The sequence below is a fragment of the Rhineura floridana genome, chromosome 4 (assembly GCF_030035675.1).
Source record: "Rhineura floridana isolate rRhiFlo1 chromosome 4, rRhiFlo1.hap2, whole genome shotgun sequence".
Lineage (NCBI taxonomy): Eukaryota > Metazoa > Chordata > Lepidosauria > Squamata > Rhineuridae > Rhineura > Rhineura floridana.
In genome coordinates, this window is record NC_084483.1 from 15,495,914 (window position 1) to 15,519,153 (window position 23,240).

The following is a 23,240-nucleotide window of genomic DNA, read 5'->3' on the forward strand; positions in this document are numbered from 1 at the left end:
ATGTGGGCTATAGGTACGTTCTTAAACTGCAAGGGTTTTTTTTTAGTTTTAGTGAATATTATTTAAGGAGTCTAGAAAATTGGTGGCTTGAGGAAAAGAAGGTGGAGAAAGTAAAAGGAAAGACCCTAACTAGAAAGGGGTGTGTGTGTCACTCCTCCATGGGAATCTCTAAACATGGCATCAGAGAACAATTAGAGCAGAAAGTACAAAGCTCCAGTTTTATGTAGTTAGTGACTGTTTCTGCATTAATAATTCTTTTGAACGCTAGATGTTGCTGTTGCATTATAAGGATAAGGTGGATAAAGAATGTTTGATGACAGCAGAGTGTTTCAACTCTGTTGTTAAAGTGATGAGCTAAACTGAAAATGAGTAGGATTCTTTTTTGTAAGGAGTGCTATTATTATTATTATTATTATTATTATTATTACTACAAGATCTGAACAGGGTGGTTCGTGACAGATGCTCTTGGAGGTCACTGATTCATAGGGTCGCCATAAGTCGCAGTCAACTTGGAGGCACATAACAACAAATTATTATTATTACTATTATTGTAAGATATAATGGATATTTCAATGGTTTATGATTTTGGTTTGTTTTAATCATATAGTTTAAGTGGTGTGCCATTTTTATTATACTGTTAAATGGTTGGTGATGGCCTTTGGCTAAACAATATAGATTTGCATTATAAGGACAACTCAAATAGTTACTTTTGAATCCTCCACAATGCTGTGTATCTAGTGATTTTTATTTATTTACTGTATTTATGTCCCACCTTTTCTCCAAGGACCTCAAGGTGGCATACATGGTTCTCCTCCTCCTCATTTAACCCCCACAACAACCCTGTGAGGTAGGTTAGGATGAGAGGCAGTGACTGGCCCAAGGTCATCCAGTGAGCTTTGTGACTGAGTGGGGATTCGAACTCTGGTCTCCCAGGTCATAGTCCAACACTCTAACCATTATACCACACTGGCTGTTAAATAGTAAGGGGTTTATAAAGCTTTTAAATAAAATGTTAAAAATGTATGTTAGGATTTTAAAAAGTAAATAAATAAATGCAAGAGTTTACCACCAATTTTTACTCTCTGCAGTCTTGTGCTAATTTATAGAGTGGCTTCTCCAGTATTATTTGTATCTGAGCTGAGAATCTGAATCAAGATTTTCCCGGTCTCTATCCTGCTGGCAAGTATGAGTGTTTTAATATACTTTGTGGATTCTCGCAACACTTACCTAAATATTCATGTACATTTAGTTGCCCCTTGCCCTCAGCAATTTCACTAGGCTCTTCCTTTCTGTGCCTTCATAACTTGCTTTTACAAATGTAACTGAGAAGAATATCGTTGTGAGGAGGATGTGTGCGAGCCAGTGATTGCAGATGATCACTGTAGCATCTCCTTCAGCTCCATCAAGGGAATGGGAACAAACAGATGATAGCAGCCGATTGCCATGGTGTCCCTCTTGCAGCCCGCTCGGAGGACGCTCACTGATGAACCACCCCTGAAAAAAGAGCAGGTGGTGGTAGTTGCAGGGACAATTGGCTTGGAATGCTACATGTTGTTGGTAACATAAGAGGAACTGAACCTGAAGGAAAGAGATGTAGCAGTGTGAAACTGAGACAGTGGAGCAGGGCAGGCTACAAGAATACAGCCCTTGCCCTTCAGCAAGGGAAAGTAAGGAGTGGGAAAAGGAGACCGAATTGGAACTCTAAACTAAAGTGGTCTGAGCAGGAAGCTCAATAAGCTAAAAATTGTTGTTCGTTGTAAAAAGATGCTGCTGATATATGTCCTTATATTCTTACAGAGCTAGGAACCCACCTGGCAAACCCTGAGGTAAGGGAACACTCTGAGGGTCTGAGAGCTTCCTCTAGTGAATTCATAATAAGAGTCTTGCAAATGCTTTTAAAAATTTGTTTGCTGCCTTGGCTCACCCATGCCCCCCACCCCATCCCAGTCTGCTCTCCTAGCATTGCACCATTTTTTCCTTGATCAGAAAGTGTGGCGTAGCACATTGCAACTAGGGGTTCATTACTTTAGACCGGGGTGGCGAACCATTTTGAGTGGGTGTAGCCCAAATTGGTGATAATATTCTAAAAAAAATTCTTCGTGACCGTGGTAATTTTAAGCAGCAGATTCTCATTTATTATTATATTTGTATTTTACAATTTTTTTTTAATGGAGAAAGAGGACAAAATGCTTGAAAGCATTCTTAAAGAAGTCTGTTTAGGCAACGAATAACTCTTCTGAATTGTTTAAAATGGGACAGCTTTAGGAATTACATGTTACCAAAATACAATTTAAATAACATCCCAGAAGAATATAAAGATCAAATAAGGAACAGGTTTGAGGCTTTAAACTTAGCTGACAGAGAACCAGAAGTACTATGGACTGAAGTAAGAGACATTATCAGGGAAGAATGCAAAATGACAATACCTCTTGTTAAAAAGAGAGAAAGACCTCAATGGATGACTGAAGAAACTCTTAAAATGGTTAAAGAGAGAAGGAAAGCAAAAGCAAAAGGAGATAGAAACATGGTCAGAACCCTACATGCAACTATACAATGACTAGTACGTAGGGACAAAATAGTTATTGTATAGAAATAGAAAAGGACAACAAAATGGGAAGAACAAGAGCCCTATTCCAAAAGATTAGGGAAATGAAAGGGAAATTTAAACCAAGAGTAGGGATGTTGAATAATCAACAGGGGAACACACTGACTGACCGAGATAAAATAAAAGGAAGATGGAAGCAATACACTGAAGAGCTCTATGACAGGATGACAGATTCATTCATGGAGGAACCATATGATGAAGAACCAGAAATTTTAGAATGTGAGGCGAAAGCTACTCTTAATATTCTTGGAAGAAACAAATCACCAGGAACAGATGACATACCAATAGAGTTGCTACAAGCTACTGAGACTGAATGTGTCCAAATTTTGACAAGAATTTGTCAAGAAATATGGAAAACTAAACAATGGCCCACAGACTGGAAGCTTTCAATATAAATCCCACTTCCAAAGAAAGGGGATCCCAGAGAATGCAGTAATTACCGAACTATTGCCTTAATATCCCATGCAAGTAAAGTAATGCTCAAGATTCTACAACAAAGGCTCTTACTATATATGGAGCGAGAAATGCCAGACGTCCAAGCTGGATTTACAAAGGGAAGAGGCACCAGAGATCATATCGCAAACATACGTTGGATAATGGAACGGACCAAGGAATTTCAGGAGAAAATCACCCTGTGCTTTATAGACTACAGCAAAGCCTTTGACTGTGTAGATCATGAAAAACTATGGAATGCTTTAAAAGAAATGGGGGTGCCACAGCATCTGATTGTCCTGATGCGCAACCTATACTCTGGACAAGAGGCTACTGTAAGGACAGAATATGGAGAAACCGATTGGTTCCCCATTGGAAAGGGTGTGAAACAGGGGTGTATTTCATCACCCTATTTGTTTAATCTGTACGCAGAACATATCATACAGAAAGCGGAATTAGACCAAGATGAAGGAGGTGTGAAAATTGGAGGGAGAAACTTCAATGATTTAAGATACGCAGACGATACCATACTCTTAGCAGAAACCAGTAATGATTTGAAACGAATGCTGATGAAAGTTAAAGAGAAAAGCACAAAAGCAGGACTACAGCTGAACGTCAAAAAGACTAAAGTAATGACAACAGAAGATTTATGTAACTTTAAAGTTGACAACGAGGACATTAAACTTGTCAAGGATTATCAATACCTTGGCACAGTCATTAACCAAAAGGGAGACAATAGTCAATAAATCAGAAGAAGGCTAGGACTGGGGAGGGCAGCTGTGAGAGAACTAGAAAAGGTCCTCAAATGCAAATATGTATCACTGAACACCAAAGTCAGGATCATTCACACTGTGGTATTCCCGATCTCTATATATGGATGTGAAAGTTGGACAATGAAAAAGGCGGATAAGAGAAAAATCAACTCATTTGAAATGTGGTGCTGGAGGAGAGCTTTGCGCATACCATGGACTGCGAAAAAGACAAATAATTGGGTGTTAGAACAAATTAAACCAGAACTGTCACTAGAAGCTAAAATGATGAAACTGAGGTTATCATACTTTGGGAAGACAGGATTCTTTAGAAAAGACCATAATGCTGGGGAAAACAGAAGGGAGTAGAAAAAGAGGAAGACGAAACAAGAGATGGATTGATTCCATAAAGGAAGCCACAGACCTGACTGAACTTACAAGATCTGAACAGGGTGGTTCATGACAGATGCTCTTGGAAGTCGCTGATTCATAGGGTCGCCATAAGTCGTAATCGACTTGAAGGCACATAACAACAACAACCTTGGATACTCGTGCCAGAGGTTCGCCACTCCTGCTCTAGATGGTATCCCAGTACTGGAAATAAAGAACCCTGAAGTGCAGAGAAGGCAGCATGACTTGGTGTCCTGTCCTCTGAAGAAAGAGGTGTGCTGCTCGCCCAGGGCAGGTGGGCATGTGCCTAGTTACATATCCAAGATAACACTGGGGATAAAGCTTCTGTTAGAAAATGCTTCTAGTAGAGGCAATTCTTATGACATGTGTCTCAATGTAGTTTTAATTTAAAGTTGGGTTGGTGTAATTTTTTAAAATAAGAACTTTCAATCCTGCTCTGCTCTTTTGATGTCCGTAGATTGGCATCAGAGCTTTCTAATGCAACACCTTTATAGTTATGTCTTCTACATACTTATCCCATCGGCCTGTAGGCCATCATTTAAAAGTGTACTGCAGCCTGTAAATAATCATGGCAAAGTCCCTGATAGCACACTACCTATAACTATGTCTTTGTTGTTGCATCACTTTTTTTTTTTAGGTTGCAGGCAGTGGAGAATCAAATTCCCAGGTACCCGCTGCTAATTTTAGGCATGTGGAATTTTTCTGTTGCTGCTGCTGTAAGGGCCTTGATTGATTCGTGTGCTACATTTTTCTTTTTTATAGGAAGGCAAGGGGGCCCTTCATAAAGACCATAAAGAGATTCTGAAACATCCATCATAAGGGATGTATCATCTGTGTCAGTTTTTCATTTCTGTCTAAGAAAAGCAGCTGTAATGGCAGTACAGGGAAATTTACTGTTAAAACCAGAACTAGGAAACAGTTTGGCATTCTCAAATGCAAACTGAACTCTCAGGCAGATATCGATTATAATTTTAGATGCACTCATATGCATGTCTGCTCAGAAGTAATTTCCACTAAGGATTGCTGTCTTCATGAGACAGAATTTCTTTAACTACAAAGTTCCCAAAATGGAATAGTAACATTAATGAATACAAGTGAATTTCAGGTATACAAATTCAGGTGTACAAATTTTTTGAGGTCTGGAGATCAGGGCATAGATCATTTACTTGTCATATTTCAGAAATGAAGCAAAACAAAACAGTAGCAACATGATTATTCCAAGCCCAGTTTATGAAATATATATGATTTGAGAGATAAATATGTTTCAGTTGTGAAAAATATATATTTTGGGAGACCTAGCTTTTGATCACGGCTTGAAATAGGTTTGGGAAGGAATTATTTCTGCATGTCATGTTGGATTGTTCTTGTTAGTTTAGAGGTGACTTGGCTCACTTATTTGGGTAACCTTGTGGATCATATACACACATATGCACAGTGGTTTGTCTCAAAACTGGGTCTGGCTAAAGAGCTCTTAGTAGCTGTTTTGACTCTTATATAATATAGTGCATTTAAGGTCCTACTTCACTATGCTTTTATTGGGTACTGTGATGGATTTGCTGCTTTTTAAAATAAAATGTAAAAAAACCCTTAAACTCTGTCTGAATAGCTTGTTCCACTCGTGTCCCTCCTAAATACTGAAGGACTCTCTCCCCTTTGCTCCACTCAACTAGCTTTTATCCTGTCCTGATTTATTTTGAATCCAGTAAACATTTGCTTTTAATTTCCCAGCATTAGCTCTTCTGTCAGATGGTTAAGTGTTGAAGTGCAAAGATTAATAATAAAAGAATCTACTGTATTTTTCCCAGGGTTTGAGGAATGCATAAACCATTTTGGTCTGTCTGATGAATGGCCTGGGTTGCTTCCCCCCCCCCCAGCCTGAAGCATGATTCAGGACAGTCTGGAGAGCCTAAAGGGAAGCTAAGCACTTATCACAGTATATGATACTTTGGAAGTCTTTCCATCTAGGGCTGTTTTCCTTGCCAGAAAAATAAATTAGGCCACTTACTTCATTAGGGTGCCTACAGACATGCATACACATTTGGAACCGTTGGATTCCTCCCTCCTTCTTGCAGTTTCAGTTTAGCTCTTCCCCCTTTCATGATCCCTTGACAGACCTACTGTTTGGCAAATTGAATGCTGATCCAGTACTCTGCCTTGCCCGTCCCCCAACATTTTCAACCAGCAGGGTAGTGGAACAGACAGCAAGGGGTGCTAATCAGGAGTTTGGGAAAGTAAATTAGGTTGCATTCCGAACCTCCCCATACTTGTTCCACTTGGGTCCCCTCTTGAATACTTTGGGGATTTGGGTCGGCTTATCTAGAAGCTATTACCCATAGCTTCCCAGTATAGGCAAACTAAACTATGGTTAACGGCTTCCAAATCAGCCAACTTTAAACCATGGCTTGTTTTGAAGCTATTAACCATAGTTTCTGGGATCACATGTAATGGGAAGATATGGTTAAGGGCTGAATCAAGTTCCTTAAGTGGCAAGGTGTTGTTGTTGTTTTGGTAAGTGGGTGGCTGTTTTTTTTCTGTGCTGTACATCGGTATTGCAGGTTTTGGGCTCTGTTGAATCAGGCTTATGTTTAATGAAGTGAGGCAAACTTGAGAGAAGAGGAGCAATTCCTTAAGAGTGTGATCTACAGTTGGACCAAGCAGATTATCACACCCCTTTGTGTTTTCTTTTGGGAAATGGACTTGGTTTTTTTAAAAATGTAATTTTTCTTTTTCTGATTGTTTATCTCTGTTGGAGGTAGCTGTAAATTCATTTCTGTAATCTGCATCTTTTTGCAGGAACATTCCAATTCATCAAAACAGCAAATGGATAAAGAGCATTTAGGAAGTTGCATTAATACTTTATTTGAAGTGCTTTTTGAAATATTTCTCAATATAAAAGGATAGAAAATGTTTGGTTTTTTAAAGTCATTATTGCCTGTATTTAAGATGCTGGTACGTTGTTTAATAGTAATCAGCTATGGAAGTAAATGCAGAAGTGCTAATATGAAAAGTCAGCATTCTTGGGCTGCCAGTGGATCAACTTTGACAGGTGGATGGGGATTCTCACCTGTCAATCACCTGATGTCACAATGATACCAGGTGACTTGTTTTCCTTGGTCTGTGCAGTTTGCAGGGGCAAAGGAACAGCACTCTGCAAGTGCCACTGACCAGCTAATCGTCAGTGCTTGCCCTGTGCCTTTGCAAGCACTAGTGATCATAAAGAGAGCCACACCTTTACCTGCCCCACGTCTGACATCATATATGATGGCAAGTGTAGGACAGTTGGCCATTGCTTGGCCCAAATGGTTTCTTAGGCCAAATGGGGAGGCCTGGCAGGCCTAATTAGGCTTGCGGGCTGGAGGTTCTGCATCACTGGGCTATAGCATCTATTGATAATGTGCATTTGTGAATGACCTTTAAACATTTTATGTCCCTCTCAAATGCAGTGATGTTCAGAAAACTCCACTCATTCTTACACACTTGGAATCGAGGTGGCATGCCACAGAAGACACATGAAGGGACTACCAATGCTCTGTTTTTACTTGACTGCGTTAGAAGGGGGACTCCAAATTTAATAATAGTTGGCTAGGGGAGGAATTGTTTAAATTTATTTATTTATTTTATTAAGTTTATATCCTGCCCTTCCCAGTAGGAGCCTCCTAAATCTGCTTTTCTCCCCTACGGCAGATAAGATGTGTGTACCTGCTATCTTTTCTCTTACAGGTGGGAAAGCAGGGGTGGGTGGCATTTGATAAAAAACACAGGCCACAATGAAAGCGTTTAAAATACTCTTTCTGTTTATTGTTACACAAACAATATATATTAAAAAATTCAGTTACCTTTCAAGGCAAAGCCCTTCCAAAGTGGCATACATAAAATTACTGTAGCTTATTTGGAATATTATACTGTAATCTAAAATAGCAGTTTAAAACATCTCACAGTCTAGCCCAGGTGTGGAGAACCTTTGGCCCTCCAGATGTTGCTGAACTACAGCTCCCATCACCCCAGGCCATTGGCTATGCTTGCTAGAGCTGATGGGAGTTGTAGTTCACCAAGGTTTCCCCACATCTGGTCTAGCCCATGACTCATATATGACATAAGATACTGGAAAACAATTTAAAACCAACCACAAACCATTAAATAGTCAGGTAATGGCAATTCAAATTGATTTTCAAGGCCCATTTAAATGCCAATACTGATGGAGACAAACTTTATGTCCTCCGGTTAGGAGGTTCCACAGATATGGGGCTGCCATCAAGATGGCCCTGTCCCTGGTGCTTATTGCTGCTTCAATCAAATCCAAAGATTTTTGTGGCTACAGTAAAGTAAAACACACACACAAACACATGTGAGGACACTTCATGTATCTCCGATCTTATTAATAGTTTGGCCTTCAGCTGTAAGTCAAGTGAAGAGATATCAAGTGATGTGCATATGTGTACAGAAAGCTTCTCCCTCTGGTGACCTTCCATTGTGAGCTTTTGGGCACTTTCTCTTAAGTGTCAGCATCTATTGACCTTCCCTTAAAGTGTCTCTTTTGTTTTCGTTACAGGCTCCATCTGAAGTTGAAGAGGCTGCCATGACATTGCACAAAATGGTTATCAAGGTAAGCTGCTGTTCAGAATCTGAATAGCAGGCAATTATTGATTCAGTAGAATTTTCTTACATTGAAGTGCACAGTCTTAAGATCCTAATTTATTCCTGTTCAGTAGCAAATTGGCATTACAAATTACAGTGTTGGTCCAGGCAGCTATTTTTGTGTACAACAGCAGCAGTCTGTGGCTTTCTGAATATAGGTTCAGTGACTAAGTGCACCTTCAGGCAAAGGCCTGTAATGTGCTAATACTTATCCAGAGCTTGGAAAAGTTACTTTTTTGGACTACAACTCCCATCAGCCCACTCTAGTGGCCATGCTGTCTGGGGCTGATGGGAGTTGTAGTTTAAAAAAGTAACTTTTCCAAGCTCTGCTATAACCATAAAAAACCCATATAGGCAATCAAATAAAAAAAATTAAAAGCAATATCCCAATTGCACATTGGATTTTGGTGAAATATATTAATGAGTTGGACCCTAGGAGCCACAAATGGAAGGAAAATATCTAGTACAGCTGTTCTGCAAATTGTTTTCACAAATGTTCTTGCAGTATTACAATTGGTAGATTCTGTGGCAAATCTTATAAGCCTGCTTTGCTATGACCATGATGATGTTTGTTTAGAGGAAAAGCACATCTGGATTCAACTTCATTTTTCTTGCCCAATAAAGCTGTGTTTCCATGAGTTAAAAGCATAAAACTGCACTTCCATTAGTTGAAGATTCCTTCTGCATTCAGAAGGACACCTTTTAAGTCAACCCAATGTTTTAGTCATTTTCATATATCATTTTTTTTAAAAAAAAACTATGAATGGGTAATCATAAGTTTAGTTATTTAAATTAGGCTGTTCTCTTTATAAAATTTTCTCATTTTACCTGTGCAATTTTTTTAAATCAGAAAACGTGATTTTTGTAGTGTCTTGGGAGTAATTGCATACTTGGGTGGTCAGTCTGTTGTATTACTTATGGCTGTTGGAATATCTCATTTTTTCCTACTGCAGCTTTTTAACAGATAGCAGACATTATTATCTTAACCCATCTGCTGGGCTTCCAGAGTTGACAAGTTAAGGTTAATAGTTACGGACTTCATGCGTGGTACAGCTCTGCTGTCTTGAGAAGCCTGCTAGTGTTGTACATATTACCAGTTCCCCCCATTGTGCAACTTTACAGAATGTCAAGTAGTAGTGAACAGGCAGACCAGAGTGGAGGGCATTAAATTTCCTGCTGCATTCAATGAAATAAGGAGGGCAGGGCAAGTGCTTGGGGGCACCAGAGTTTTCTTCTCACCACTTTCTAACCATAACCTTTCTTTAACCCCCTTTCCTTCCCCCTGACATCTTGGATTATACGGCTAATTTTGAGTTACAGATCATGTAGTTCTGAAACTGTTCATTTGAGAGCAATTCCACTAAGTTAAATTGGGCTGCTTTAGTTAGTGACTTGAGGCGTTCCACTTAAATGTTAAATTCCATTAAGTCATAGGAAGAAGAAAAGCAATCCAAGTGGAATGTGTGTTTCCTGGCCTAAGTACAATTAAATATTTTCTAAAGAAGCAGCTTAAAACCTTGGAATACAGTTCTTTTGAGTTTCCACAGAGTAACCATGTTTGTTGGGGCAATGTGCTGTGATATCTTACATAACGAACAATATTGTGGGATGAGTAACGTGGGTAACAGCCTAGTTCATCAAATGCATAGAGTGTGTAGCTGGTGTCTTTTGCAGAAAGAAACGTGATGTTCTCCAGAAAAAAACATGTTGTGCATGCAGTAGTCTATAGCACCTCCCACTCCCTGGTCCCCCCCCACATGCAGCAAACGCAGATTAATATCTCTCCACTTTACTTATTAAAAGCCTTGTTGCCTTTTACCACTCTTTAACTATCCTGGATGTTGAAAAATTATTAAGCAAAGAGCCGATCCACAGATGATTGTGAACATGTCCCTATTCGTTTTTATGTCGTGCAAGGGTGGGGAAACTGTGAGCCTCAACTCTTGGACTACAGCTCCCATAATCCCTGGTTATTGGTCATGCTACCTGGGTCTGATGAGAGTTTAGAGTCCAACAGCATCAAGGCCACAGGTTTCCCACCCCGGTGTGGTATCTTCAAAGCTTTCTATCCACAGTCCCGCCTCTGAACAATCTTGGGAGAGAGTCCTGAAGAGTGGTTTGGTAGGCTGAGATTTCTCTTTTCCCTGCCGCATGTGGTGATGACTGAATTCTGTGCCCCAATAGTTTAATAATGGATTTAACCATTTTAAGAGTACCAAAGTTTCAAATTATGCATTATCTTAATGTGCAAAAAAGCCTGACACCAGCCTTGTCTGTGTGCCTTTGTGCCACTAATTACAATGAGTAATGTCATGCATGCATAGTACTGAAACTGCGAGCTTCCACCATGTCCCTCAGATGAAGGAATGACAGCCCAGTGATCTTCTGTCAATGTTCAGTATTGTTCATGGGCTATTGCATTTAACTTCCACCAAGGAATGCATCAGGGGATGTAGACTGCTATTGGTATTTTCTATCCCCAGCAGTGCACAGCTAATTTTACCATGAACGTCCAAGCCACGTTGTGGTCTGGAGACCACTGACTCATAAACAATAAACCCAACTCATGTGGTGAGAGGAATAGTATAAGAAGGGCAATTAGCTTGATCATTCGAGTCCTCCTGACTTCCTTAGGAGACATGTGACTGCCAAAGTAAATAAGTGAGTGAAGTTTCCATACAGTATCAGGAGTCCAGAAATTGTTATGGTTGCTGATCAGCAATCTTGTGTGGACTCCTCATATGATGCAGAAATTCAGACATTCATAGCCTACCTCTCCATTTATTTTGGCAATCAGCTTTTCCAGTGACATCAGGATAATTAAGCAACACAGCAGCTTCCTCTAGAGGGCTTATTACTGCCACAAAAGTAAATATGCACTCAGCATGGCTTCTACAGAATGAGAGAGACTCGTTTAAAAATATAGATGTATTTGTATTTCTACTCATGTACTCAAAATAAATCTGCAAATTTGTTTTGTTTTGGGGAAAGATAATTGGAACTGACTTCATCATTATGATATCTGTGAATATCTTGGGCTAATTCCTGTAAACGTATTGTGGCTGCAATGCTATACACACTTGCCTGAGAGTAAGTCCCATTGAACATAGTGGAACTCATGTCTGAGTAAACAGTGTCTTGATAATGTTTTACTAACATTGTGAGCCTTCATTCTGTTCACTTGTGGAGGAAGGTAATATTTTCTAGGTATGGATGTTTATAGTCCTACTCCCCACCAACACAACCACCAAATAAATGTTTGCTCTGCTCTCCTCCTTTTGATGTTGGATATATTTCACTTTCTAAGCTGTTTACCAAGAGTGTCACTCTGAATACTTTATGGCTGCCAAAACAGTGGAAGGAATGTGGGAGTATAAAACTATTCATTGCAATAGGTTTCGGATTATAAATCAGTGACAGCCTATATGGTAATGTGTTTGGTGTCAAATTGAAATATAGATTTTGTTTTCTGTGCAGAAATATATGCATGATATCTGCTCTGTACTATATTATCCAAAATGTTTTCACTAAGAACAGCTTGCAAGACTCTGGAAAATTCATCTACTCATCTGTTTATGTCTCTGTGGTTTCAAATGTAATTTAGAACCAGAAGAACACCTACAGTCTTAATAGCTTTGCTTCGCTGGAGCACATGTATTATATTAGAAGGCTCCCAGAGGATTTCAGAACATTTTCCTGATGCAGTAGTGCAGTATTTTCTGAAGGGGGAGCACTTGATCTATATTTGAACTGTAATCTACCACTCTTTGGTTGAAACATTTACACCACATAAAATGAGGATTGTTTCACTAATCTTATGGTATATTATGGAAGGCTGTTATGTTCCAAGTGCATGCATTTCAGTTGCTCCTTGGATGGAATGCTATAATGTGCTGCAATAAGATATATTGCAAATAGACATGTGTTGCAAAGTAGCCCTCAACTCACTCAGTTGAACATGAGCCCTATTGATGTGAACAAAGCCACATAACTGTATATAAGTTCAAATGTAATGGTGTTGGTAGCTCTGCTTTTTCATTTCTGAATACTGCCCATGCTAGTCCTTTTTATAACATTGTGTTACTAAAATAGCAAGTCAGTACACAAACTAGCAGTAATTGGCTGTGCTTAAAGAAAGTTGGTACAACATAGTCACCCATGCCACAACGGGCATTTGTGTTAAATTATGAAAAGGTTTTTTTAACCCTTTTTGGAAATAATGCAAACTGAAGCTGCAATGCTAGGGACCCTTAATTTGGAGTAAGCTCCGCTGAACCCAGCTGGTTTTACTCCTCAGTACATATTGTAGGATTGTTCTCTGAATCAACCCATGCCTGGATAAGGACCATAGATTACTCTTTAAATCTGTAATAGATACAGCATTTTTACTGCAACAACAGTATTGCCAGTTCCACTGATTTCATTGATAACCAAGTATAATTTTGAAACGTCATTAACAAATGACATGCAACACAAACCTACAGTTGCCACTGATAGGACTGCATAAAGTAAGATGTTGCCATCTTAATGGCTGTGCCTTACTTAAAGTAAAAGTCAATCATCTGCAAGTGTAGGTGTGTTACTTATTGTCTGTAAATTTGACAAAACACTGCCCCCTGGACCGCGTTTTAAAAAGAGCTCAGCACTCTGAAGTGATACTGAATTATCAAAATGATCTACTTTCTCATTTTCTTGCTTTTTTCTTAGCTTGTAGGTGTACCAACTTATCTCATTCTTAATGTTGTTTCCAAAATATGGCTCTGCATAGCTGATGTTCTTTTATCTTTCTGCACTGCAGGCCCCCTTGAGAGGATGCTGCCTGCCTCCTCCCTCCCCCTCCAGTAAATTAATAAACTGTTGCCTAACAAGTAAATGTGCTTCTTGCGATCATTTGATGAAAATGATAGCTGTGATTAAAATATGAAATATGAAACGCTCTCCCACAAAAACAAGTTTGAGTTCTTCACACTTCCTTAGGGCACTCTCTTGAAGTGTAGACTCCTAATAAAACTGGGATTATCTGCTCATTCCCTAACTTCCCTACTGGTTCCCCTGAGAAATTGTGCACTTGCCAGACATTGTGCACATCTGCCTTTGGGATTCATATCAGTGAACTGTAAGTCTTTGGCCAAGACGCAGACCTGGATGTATGCAACGTTCTGTTATACAGGAGCTTTTGAGGCTAGAATACAAGGCTGAGCACATCCTTTGGCTTAAATCCTGGTACTTTTTTTGATCATATCAGTTTTCTGGTCTATGCATTCTGATTGCTTAGCTGCCAAAATCCTTTTCCCTCTAGTTGACAACTTAGGTTGACTTCTTACTGATTTAAACCAGTTACAGTTAATGACTTTGTAAAGTTTATGAGCTGCAACTTTAGGTTTGTGTTGTAAGGGATGTAGTTCAGTGGTAGAGCAGCTGCTTTGCATGCAGAAGGCCCCAGGTTCAATCCTTGGTGTCTCCAGGTAAGGCTGGAAATGTCCCTTGCCTTAAATGCTGGAGCGTGGCTGCCAGTCACTACTGAGCTAGCTGGACCAATGGTCTGACTCTGTATAAGGTAGCTTCCTATGTTCCTATGACTTGTAGATCGTTTGGGTTAAAATCTCAGTCCTATGAGCAGAGGCAGAAGAGAGGCCCAGACATAATAGTGGTCTTGCCTTACAATCTACAAATGTCTTCATTATACTTTACAAATCAGGAAGCAAATAGATTTTTTCCTATGAGATATATATATATATATTAGTTACTTCCTCTTCCGCTTAAAGACTTGAGGGAATATACTATTTGTACCAAGTTGGTTATTTAAAAACCATCTATGAAATGTGGATAATTATTTCAACTAGTATGGTTAATTATTTCAGTATGTATTGTGTTACTGGCAGGTAAGGCACCAACACTGGTAAGTGCTTCCTTGAAAATATAAAAATCTCTTTTGATTCCTCTGCCCACCTTTTTATTATTTGGGGTGGGAGTGGGGAGAAGAAAAGTTGAATTATCCCCACAAGATCTTTTACATTGGTCATGGCAGTAGCTAGGTCCCTCTGCTATTTGTCTCCAAGAAGAAGACTCACAGGGGAGGCAATTAGCTCAGTTTTATTTATTAAAAACAATTTATATTGCCTTTAGTTCAGAATTTTTTTAAAATTTCATGCTAGTGCACAGTACTATTTTTTTCTATGTGCTATATGTATATTAATAAATTGTGGGTTTTACATGATCCCCCCCAGTATAATGTAGTTATGTTTTTAAATGTAAATTACTTGGAGATCTTTTAGGTAACAAACAATTAAAAAGTCTAAGTAATAATAACAATAATATTCAATATTACTACATGAAATGGAGCGCAATATACAAATACATTAGTCGGAAAATAGCTGCAGCTGAATATCAGTGGCCTGAAAATGCTTAGGTGAATAAATACTTTTTTAACTGATGGTGAAAACACTGTACAATTAGGCCATGTTCACACCGTACATTTATTTCACTATTAAACTATCTACTTTAAACAGTGTACTGTAGTTTGTGAAGGGTGCTGAAAGTTGTCAGGAGACTCCTGTTCTTGCAGAGCTATAGTTCCCAAGTTGTTTAACAGTCAGTCCCTCTTCCCAGGAAACTTGTGGAATTGTAGCTCTATGAGGGAGATAGGGAACTCCTAACGACTCTTCGCACCCTTCACAAATTACACTTCACAGTCTTCTTTGGGGAAGCCATGACTGTTTTAAGTGGAATAAATGTATGGGATGAATGAGGACTTACTGCTTACTCTCAGAGGTGAAGGCAGATACACAACGGGTGCCACCATGGAAGAGGCTCTGCTGTGCTCTGAGTTACTGCAAAATGGGCTAATGCAGGTCATGGCACAGCCATTAAAGATCTTAATGAATCAGCACGTATTCTTTCAATACTGGCTCTTTAAATCAGGGGTGGGGAAACTGTGCCCCTCCTAAATGTTGTTGGATTCCAACTCCCATCAGCATGGCCAGGGATCAGGAATGAGTTCAACATCTGGAGGGCTATAGGCTCCACACCTCTGCTTCAAATTTTAAATGTTACCCTAGCAGTGTGGGAAGTTTTTTTTTTTTTAAGAGTGGCGCCTATGTAGCTGGGATAATGTTTAAATGGCCCAGCCATGTGGGTGAAACCTGATTGCTTAGGTCCTGACTGAAAACAGTACCCTGTCTTTTAGGGGTATTCCAAATCCATAGGGATGGCTCATTTTATTGGCTCCTAGTGATGTGATTGGGTCATTTAAATGTTATTCAGGCTACATTGGAGCTACTCACAGAAAGGGACTCATATGGGTAAATAGCCTTATTAGATATCAGTTTGCTTCCAGGCCCAATTCAAGGTGCTGATATTAGTGTTTAAAGCCCTGAATGGCCTAGGTTCCAAATATCTGAAAGACCACTTTCTTTTCTACAGACTGTCTCAGATTTTAAGATCAGCAGAGGGGGCCCTCTTGGTAGTTCTGTTGCCCTCAGAAGCTCTGGGGCGGTGGTGGCCTAGAAGAGGGCATTCTCTGTGGCAGCTCCTAAGTTGTGGAACTGGCATCTGGCACCTTCATTCACCTCTTTACCTTGGCCTTTGACACTTGATAAATATTTTTTTAGGACCTGTCCTATTCTTATGGTTGTAATTTGTTTTAAACTGTTTTTGATATTGTGTTTTAAATTGTTGTGACCTGCCCTAGGACGTTAGGGTGAAGGTCGAGTAATAAATCAAATTATTATTAACAGGTATTGCAGCAATGATGGCATTAGTCAACCACAGGGCTTTCTGTGAGGTGCTCAGGGAGCCAATTCACTGGGGGTCTTGCTGCTGCTGCTCTGCAAAACTGCTCAGTCTTGACAGCCAGGCTCTTGCAATGCACTTGGTTGGTGGTGCTCCTTTGAGAACATTCCTAAATGTTACATTCAGCACATGAAAACGACCCATGTGCAAGCCAGGCTCAGTTCTGAAGATAGGCAGAGAAAGCTGGAGTGGATTAAAGCCAAACTCACAGGAAAGCAGGTACTAGCAATTGTTATCACCACTTATCTTCTATATCCTTACGTGGCTAATTGTCCCTCCTCCCTCTTCTGGTCCCCAAGACAAATTAAGGAGGAGCGATGAGATAAGCACTGTCAAACAGGTGGAAGGTGGCCAGTGGCTCCTGCTTCTCTGCTCCTTGGCCTATAATCAATCCTCCCAAGCTTTCTCTACCTGTCTTTTGAGGGAATTCTTAGCAGTTGTCAGAAATGAGAGTCAGTATGGCTTAGTGGTTAGAGTGTTGGACTAGAACCTGGGAGACCAAGGTTCAAATCCTGACTCAGCTCTGAAGCTTGCTGGGTGACTTTGGGCCAGTTACAGTCTCTCAGCCTAACCTACCTCACAGGGTTGTTGTGAGAATGAAACGGAGAGGTGGGAGAACCATGTATGCCTCCTTGAGCTCCTTGGAGGAAAGTTGGGATATAAATGTAATAATAAATAAATAAATAGAATTGGTCTCTGCAATTAGAGGCTATCCAGCCTGTCCTATATGTGACTGCTTTTTATCGTGTTTAATATAATGTGAAGCCAGACTATTGGCTACATTTCCAATTGGTGATGCTACTTTGTCATGTCTAAGACTGCTCCTAGCAATGCATTCTCAGTATTACTTGGAATACAAATTAATTAGTTAAACCTGGTATTACAGTAAATAATGTCCAGTGCTTTATTTGTGACAGTGCTCACTGCTATGGAGCACCAACACCTATTTTTTTGCTGCCCATGGCAACCATTGTGTGCTGGCACTTTTATCAAGGTATGACTACCAGTACCTCATTAAAAAAAAAAAAAAAGCACTGGTTGTGTCTATATGAAACAAGCAAGAGATAAAAGCGTCTTTCTGGAGTTGGCCTTGATAAACCAGTAGGTTTTTAATTGTCCTTCAAATGGTGCTAGATTAGGCCTGCTGAAAGTAGGAAGGTGAGACTAGAGAGTATGCTATAGAATTTTTTAAAAATATGCTTAACAAATTATGAGTCATGGAATGATAGGACTTGTAGAATGTGGAGGAATGTTAATTATTCTTTGATGTAGTATAGACTACACGGCAAATCTTGTTTAGCCTCTTTCAGTAGCTGATGTTTAAAAAAATAGTTTATAGCTAAAGTGAAATACGCACCGATTATGAGAAGGGAGTTACATTGGCTTGATTCACACATAACACTAAACCATAGATTAGCTGCAGGTTTTGTGTGCTCTCTTTTCCTCATGCACTGTGGCTACAAGAATAAGATCAGAAGTATTCGCTTCTGGTATGTCTGAATAGGAAAAAAACTGTAGTTACTGTTAACTATGATTTATTGAAAAAAGCAAACTGTGCCGTTTTTTAAATAAACTGTAATTAAACACTGACAATAATTTGGCACAATATGGACAAAATATCAGACAATTTAGTTGAAAATGGGAGTGAATGGTTCCAGTCTCTTCCTTGGGGCCACACTGGAGAGGGGAGCACACCAGCACAAGGTGTGTATAGTTAATACTAAATTGTATGAACAATAGTGTTCTGTCAGGTAACTCAGCATTTTGAGATATGGATATTTTGAGAAGTGGACAGAAATCTGATTATAAACATGGAAACCAAAGAGATAAGCTGAAAACTTGCAACTTCTTCACATGAACTTCCCTTTTGCTGTTTACATTTTTCAGGCTGATTTTCTCTGCCGTCGCAACACAAATAAGCTACTTTAGCTTATTGTGTAGCGAGGATGTGGGTTTAGTTTCACTTCTCTAATAACCATAGTGTTCCTGAGCACCACACTCAAACGGTTATTCTTAGCACTGTACCATGACTCTGCAAAAAGTTGCTACATTTCAACAGCTTACACTGATTGATTTTTTATATATATAAAAATACCTCTGTCATTACGGTTAGTAAGCATCTGACTCACAGCTATTGGAGAAGCCCCTTTGCAGTGCTGACTAATGGTCAGCTGATGCTGTGTGGTCACACCATGTTTAACTTAGTTACTGATGTTTTACCCAAAGAACTCATGTACTTAAACTCTAAAGTGTAATAATAATTGTGAAAGCTACGATGGATTAGTTATAAACTCCCATTGGTTAATATAAATTAAGGAACTGAAAATGTGTCTGGAAAGTGAAGAAATAGCAGTTGTACTATGAAAAAGCTATGTGAGTGTGTCCTGCTTGATGCTTCTGACGTGAATGGTGCTAGTGAAATACTGTAGTGCTTACCGGATTCTCAATGGAATTAACTGAAGCCAAGTATTCACAGATACTTTTGAAGCCTGTTCTGTGTATTCATCCTCATATTGTTTGTCGGAATGGCATGAACTGTAACCGAGAGAGTAAATTTCATTCATTCCACAGCATTCTAAATTTTACTTTTAAGTTGTCAGGTACCAGTATCTTGCTGTTGGGTATAATAACCCAAGAGTTATGAGATGCTTTAGACTTCTAGTGGAAATTGCTGTGGCAGAATAAAGTTTTATTCTGATATACATAGAAAAAACATATCAAAGTGAACATTAAACGTTCTCTGTTTTTTCCCTTGATCAACAGCAGCCTGGCAAATACACCAATGCAAGTTTATGAGCACTCATAAAGTTTTGCTAAACCGCCCGCCTGTGTTCGCCTGATCAAAGCATTTATAACATGGGGCTGTGGAGACTGCCCTTGTCTTAACCATCTTTCTTGGTAATCCCCTTTCCTCAACACTTAATTTTCCTGTTTGTCACCCATTTAAAAAAATACTCAACTCTCTGCTAAAGATACAGAATGGTCACATCCATGAAAAAAATTAATTCAAAGCAGAAACAAGTAGGCAAACCTATCTGAGTTACTGAGAACGCACACAATAAAACATCAGTCAAATAATGATACTAAAATAAAGTGTGATCTATAGCCTGATCTGACATAAGAATAGCCCTGCTGGTCAGGGCAAAAGTTCCTTCTAGCCCAGGCATGGGGAACCTGTGGCTTTCCAGATGTTGTTGGACTCCAACTCCCATCAGCCTCAGACAGTTTGCCCAATAGTCAACAACAGCTAGAGAGACACTGGTTCACCATCCCTGTCCCAGTCCATTGTCCTATTCCCCATAGTTAATGGCCAGGCAACTATTTATGGAAAAGCTAAGAGAAGTCTATGAAAACAATGCATATTTACTTGGAAAGACCCATTGAAGTTCAGCAGGATTTATTTCCAAGTAAATATGCACAGAATTGTAGCCAAAAGTCTTACCTGTTAAAGGGAACCCATCAGTTAGCATTTGCTGTTCATAGGAGTCCCACCTGTTCACCTAGCTCACTGTCCCTAATCTCTTGTCATATTCTAAGTTCAAGCAAGAGATGTAAAAGTGCCCTGTTCTTGCGCTTTAGTGATTTATGTGTAGGGTTGTGACACCTCTTGACCAATTGGATTGTGTCAGTTGACTCATCGGTCATTTGTCTAAGGCCAGATATTCCACATGATCTAGAATGCCTTTGTATGGAGGACGGGAAGTGACTTAAACTGCATTATAATGTCATCTGATGACAAAAAGTAGAAGTTCAGGGAGACTTCTGAAGATTAGCAACAGCACTTAGGGATCATGCATAGGTGCAAGGAGGAAAGGCATGACTTATAGGGGAGGGGGCCACAGCAGTTTCATTAGGTCTTACTACTTATATAGGTGGCACGCCTGAAATGCAGCTTGTTGACTCTTTCCTGGAATATATTTCAAAGCTACTGTAACCAAATATTATTTACAGCAAGCAGGATTGTAGAAATATAGATGCAAAAGTGAAAACTGCAAAGGGGTGGGGGTGTACAGATTATATATTTTGCTCCTGCCTTTTCTCTTACATGCCACCCCCAAAGTAAATATTTATTTATTCCTTTTCTATCATATCATGATCCCAGGGTGGATTACAAAACAACATAAAGCTATAATAAAATGCGCAATATTAAAATAATAACTTAAGATTGTATCCATTAGGCAAACTCAGAGCAGACCCATTGAAAATAATGGACATGACTAATTTGGGTTGATTATTTTTAATAAGTCTGCTCTGAGTATAATTTAATTGGCTGCAACCCTAAGAGCGCAATCTTTACCGTGGGTGGAATTCAGCATAGTACTATATCTCTACCATTGTGCAACAGAATGTTCTCCCCCTCTCTCCCCCGTGCACATTCCCCAACCCCTTGAACTAGATGGGGGGGGGGTAGAGGGGGAAGCCCTGTTGTGCAAGGGGAAATCCTTGCACTGATGTGATGTGGTAGTTGAATACTGTCCCATTTCTGCTCAGAAGTAAGTTCTATTCAGCTCAGTGGGGCTTATTCCCAGGTAGGTAAGGTTAAGATTGCAGTCTAAAACAATTAAAACCATTTCACAACAAATTCTTAGCTGATTAACAATTAGCTAGGCTAAATAAAATCTCTATAAAAGCTTGGGTGAAGAGATGCATCTTCAACTGGCACCCAAAAGTTATCAGCACCAGTTATACCTCAGAGGGAGGAAATTCTTCAGTCGGGCCACCATCACCAAGAAAGCTCTGCCTGTGACACTATGTACTTCACTCAGTGATGGGACAAGGAGGTGATCTTCTCCACAAATCTTAAAAACATGGGCTGGTTGATATAGAGGGAGGTGCTCCTTCAGGTATCTGCATCCTAACCCATTTAAGGCTTCATGTTAACCCCTTGATTGGGCTTGGTGGCAAATAGGTCACCAGTGCAGGTTCTTTAGGATCAGGGTTAATGTGATACTTGTTGGGTGTACCAGTCAAAATTCTGGCAGCCACATTCTGCACTAATTGCAGCTTCTGAATTTTATTCCTTATATAGAATTTTTAAAATGTTTCAACATTGCTTCTCAATTTATATTTATATTGATTATTATTTATTAGATTTATATTAGATTTATGTAGATGTATATAAGATTACTCTAACCAACTTTTATTTTATGAATGTAAAGGGTTTTTTTTGTTTTAAAACATATTAATTGCACTTACAAAATAGTTACATCTTTTGTCTTCAGTTTTAGTCATCCTGTCTCTGTACTAGCCCACATTACACCAGCTGATAGTAAGCAGTAGTGGCAAAGTCTAGTTTTCTTTATTAGTCATTCAGGATGTTATGATCTTAACATTTCTGTACATTTGGAAACAGTTCCACTGAAGAGTACTATTTTCATTCCACAAATAAGGGCTTGAACGTTTGTTTTTTAAACATATGTCTAGAAGACTACTCTCCTTAGCCCATAGAACAGCTCTGTAGCAAGCTTGGGGAACTCCAGTTTCTGTTGCTATAGCAACTGGAACATTATCCTAGTTTGCATGGATACTCTCTTACAGCAGAGCAGGGCAAGGTATGCACAACCGAAAAATGCCATTCTTCATTCTTCCATATATTGAATGATTTGAAGATTACGTTACATTTGTCTTGGTTCTGACATGGGAAATATTATCTCATGCTGCAACATGAAACTTTAATATTTAAGGGCTTTTAATGAAATTCCTTGTGACAAAAGGTTAGTCTCCTCAATAAACCTGGAGACGTTTGCTAAGTGGAATGATATAAATGATTTCCTTTATTTAAAAAAATCTGCAAGCAGGCATACAAGATAAGATTCTGCTGCTCACCTTTCAGAAGGACCTTTCAGAATACAGAGTTGGATCCAGTGGTGGCTTTGTGCTAGCAGAAAGCATTTTTGCTTGTGCAAGATGTGGCACATAATTTTCACAAATCCACCCTCCCAAAAACTGCTCTTGAGGGGTGGTGGATCCTCTGGAACAGTAGGGGATACATCAGAGGGCTGCAATAGGTAAGGAGGATTTGTGAAAATTGGATGCTCCACCTTATGTGAGCAGAAACACTTGAAGGTAGTGCAAATCTACCTGTGGATGCAACCTGAGCTCTGTGTAACTCTGTGCTCCATGCTTTGTGCAGCCGAGGAAATCCAAAATGAATGATAAGCTCTCCATTTGTTAACAATTACTCCTTGTTGCTCATGGGGTTGCTTTTTGAACTGATTCCAACGAGTGTGCATCCATAGAAGCAGTTGTGAGTTTATATGGATTACTCACTGTATTTGGGCACAAGATGATGAACCCCCACCCCCGATTGTGGCATAATACAAGTGCATGTGCACACAGGATCTCTGCAGAAGTCATCTTACATGTGCCAAATTTTAATTTGTAAATGTGTACAATAGCAATGGGAAACCTGTGGTCTTCCAGATGTTGTTGGAATCCAACTCCCATCAGCCTCAACTGGCATGATGGCCCATAGTCAGGGTTGATGGGAGTTAGCATTCAGAAGGCCAGAGGCTCCTCATGTGTGGTGTATGGTATACAAGGAACCTTGCTTTTTGCAATTTATCCTTGCAAGGTTTGTGTGTGTGTATACTACAGTTAGATATACTTAACTGGAT

At 39.5% G+C, this 23,240-nt stretch overlaps 1 protein-coding gene and 1 long non-coding RNA gene across 2 annotated transcripts in view; one reads left to right on the forward strand and one right to left on the reverse strand.

The window, feature by feature from the left end:
- The window catches only part of SLX4IP (SLX4 interacting protein), a 105,878-nt gene that overhangs the window by 5,877 nt on the left and 76,761 nt on the right, over positions 1-23,240 (forward strand). Inside the window, exon 2 of the mRNA XM_061622550.1 lies at positions 8,747-8,800. Coding sequence (XP_061478534.1) covers positions 8,747-8,800 — 54 coding nt within the window. The remainder of the gene's footprint in view (positions 1-8,746; positions 8,801-23,240) is intronic.
- On the reverse strand, positions 1,111-20,185 carry LOC133382909 (uncharacterized). Its single transcript, XR_009762122.1, has 3 exons — positions 20,066-20,185; positions 19,060-19,158; positions 1,111-1,494 (listed from the first exon to the last, which is right to left on the reverse strand). It is a non-coding gene; the product is annotated as an uncharacterized LOC133382909 (long non-coding RNA).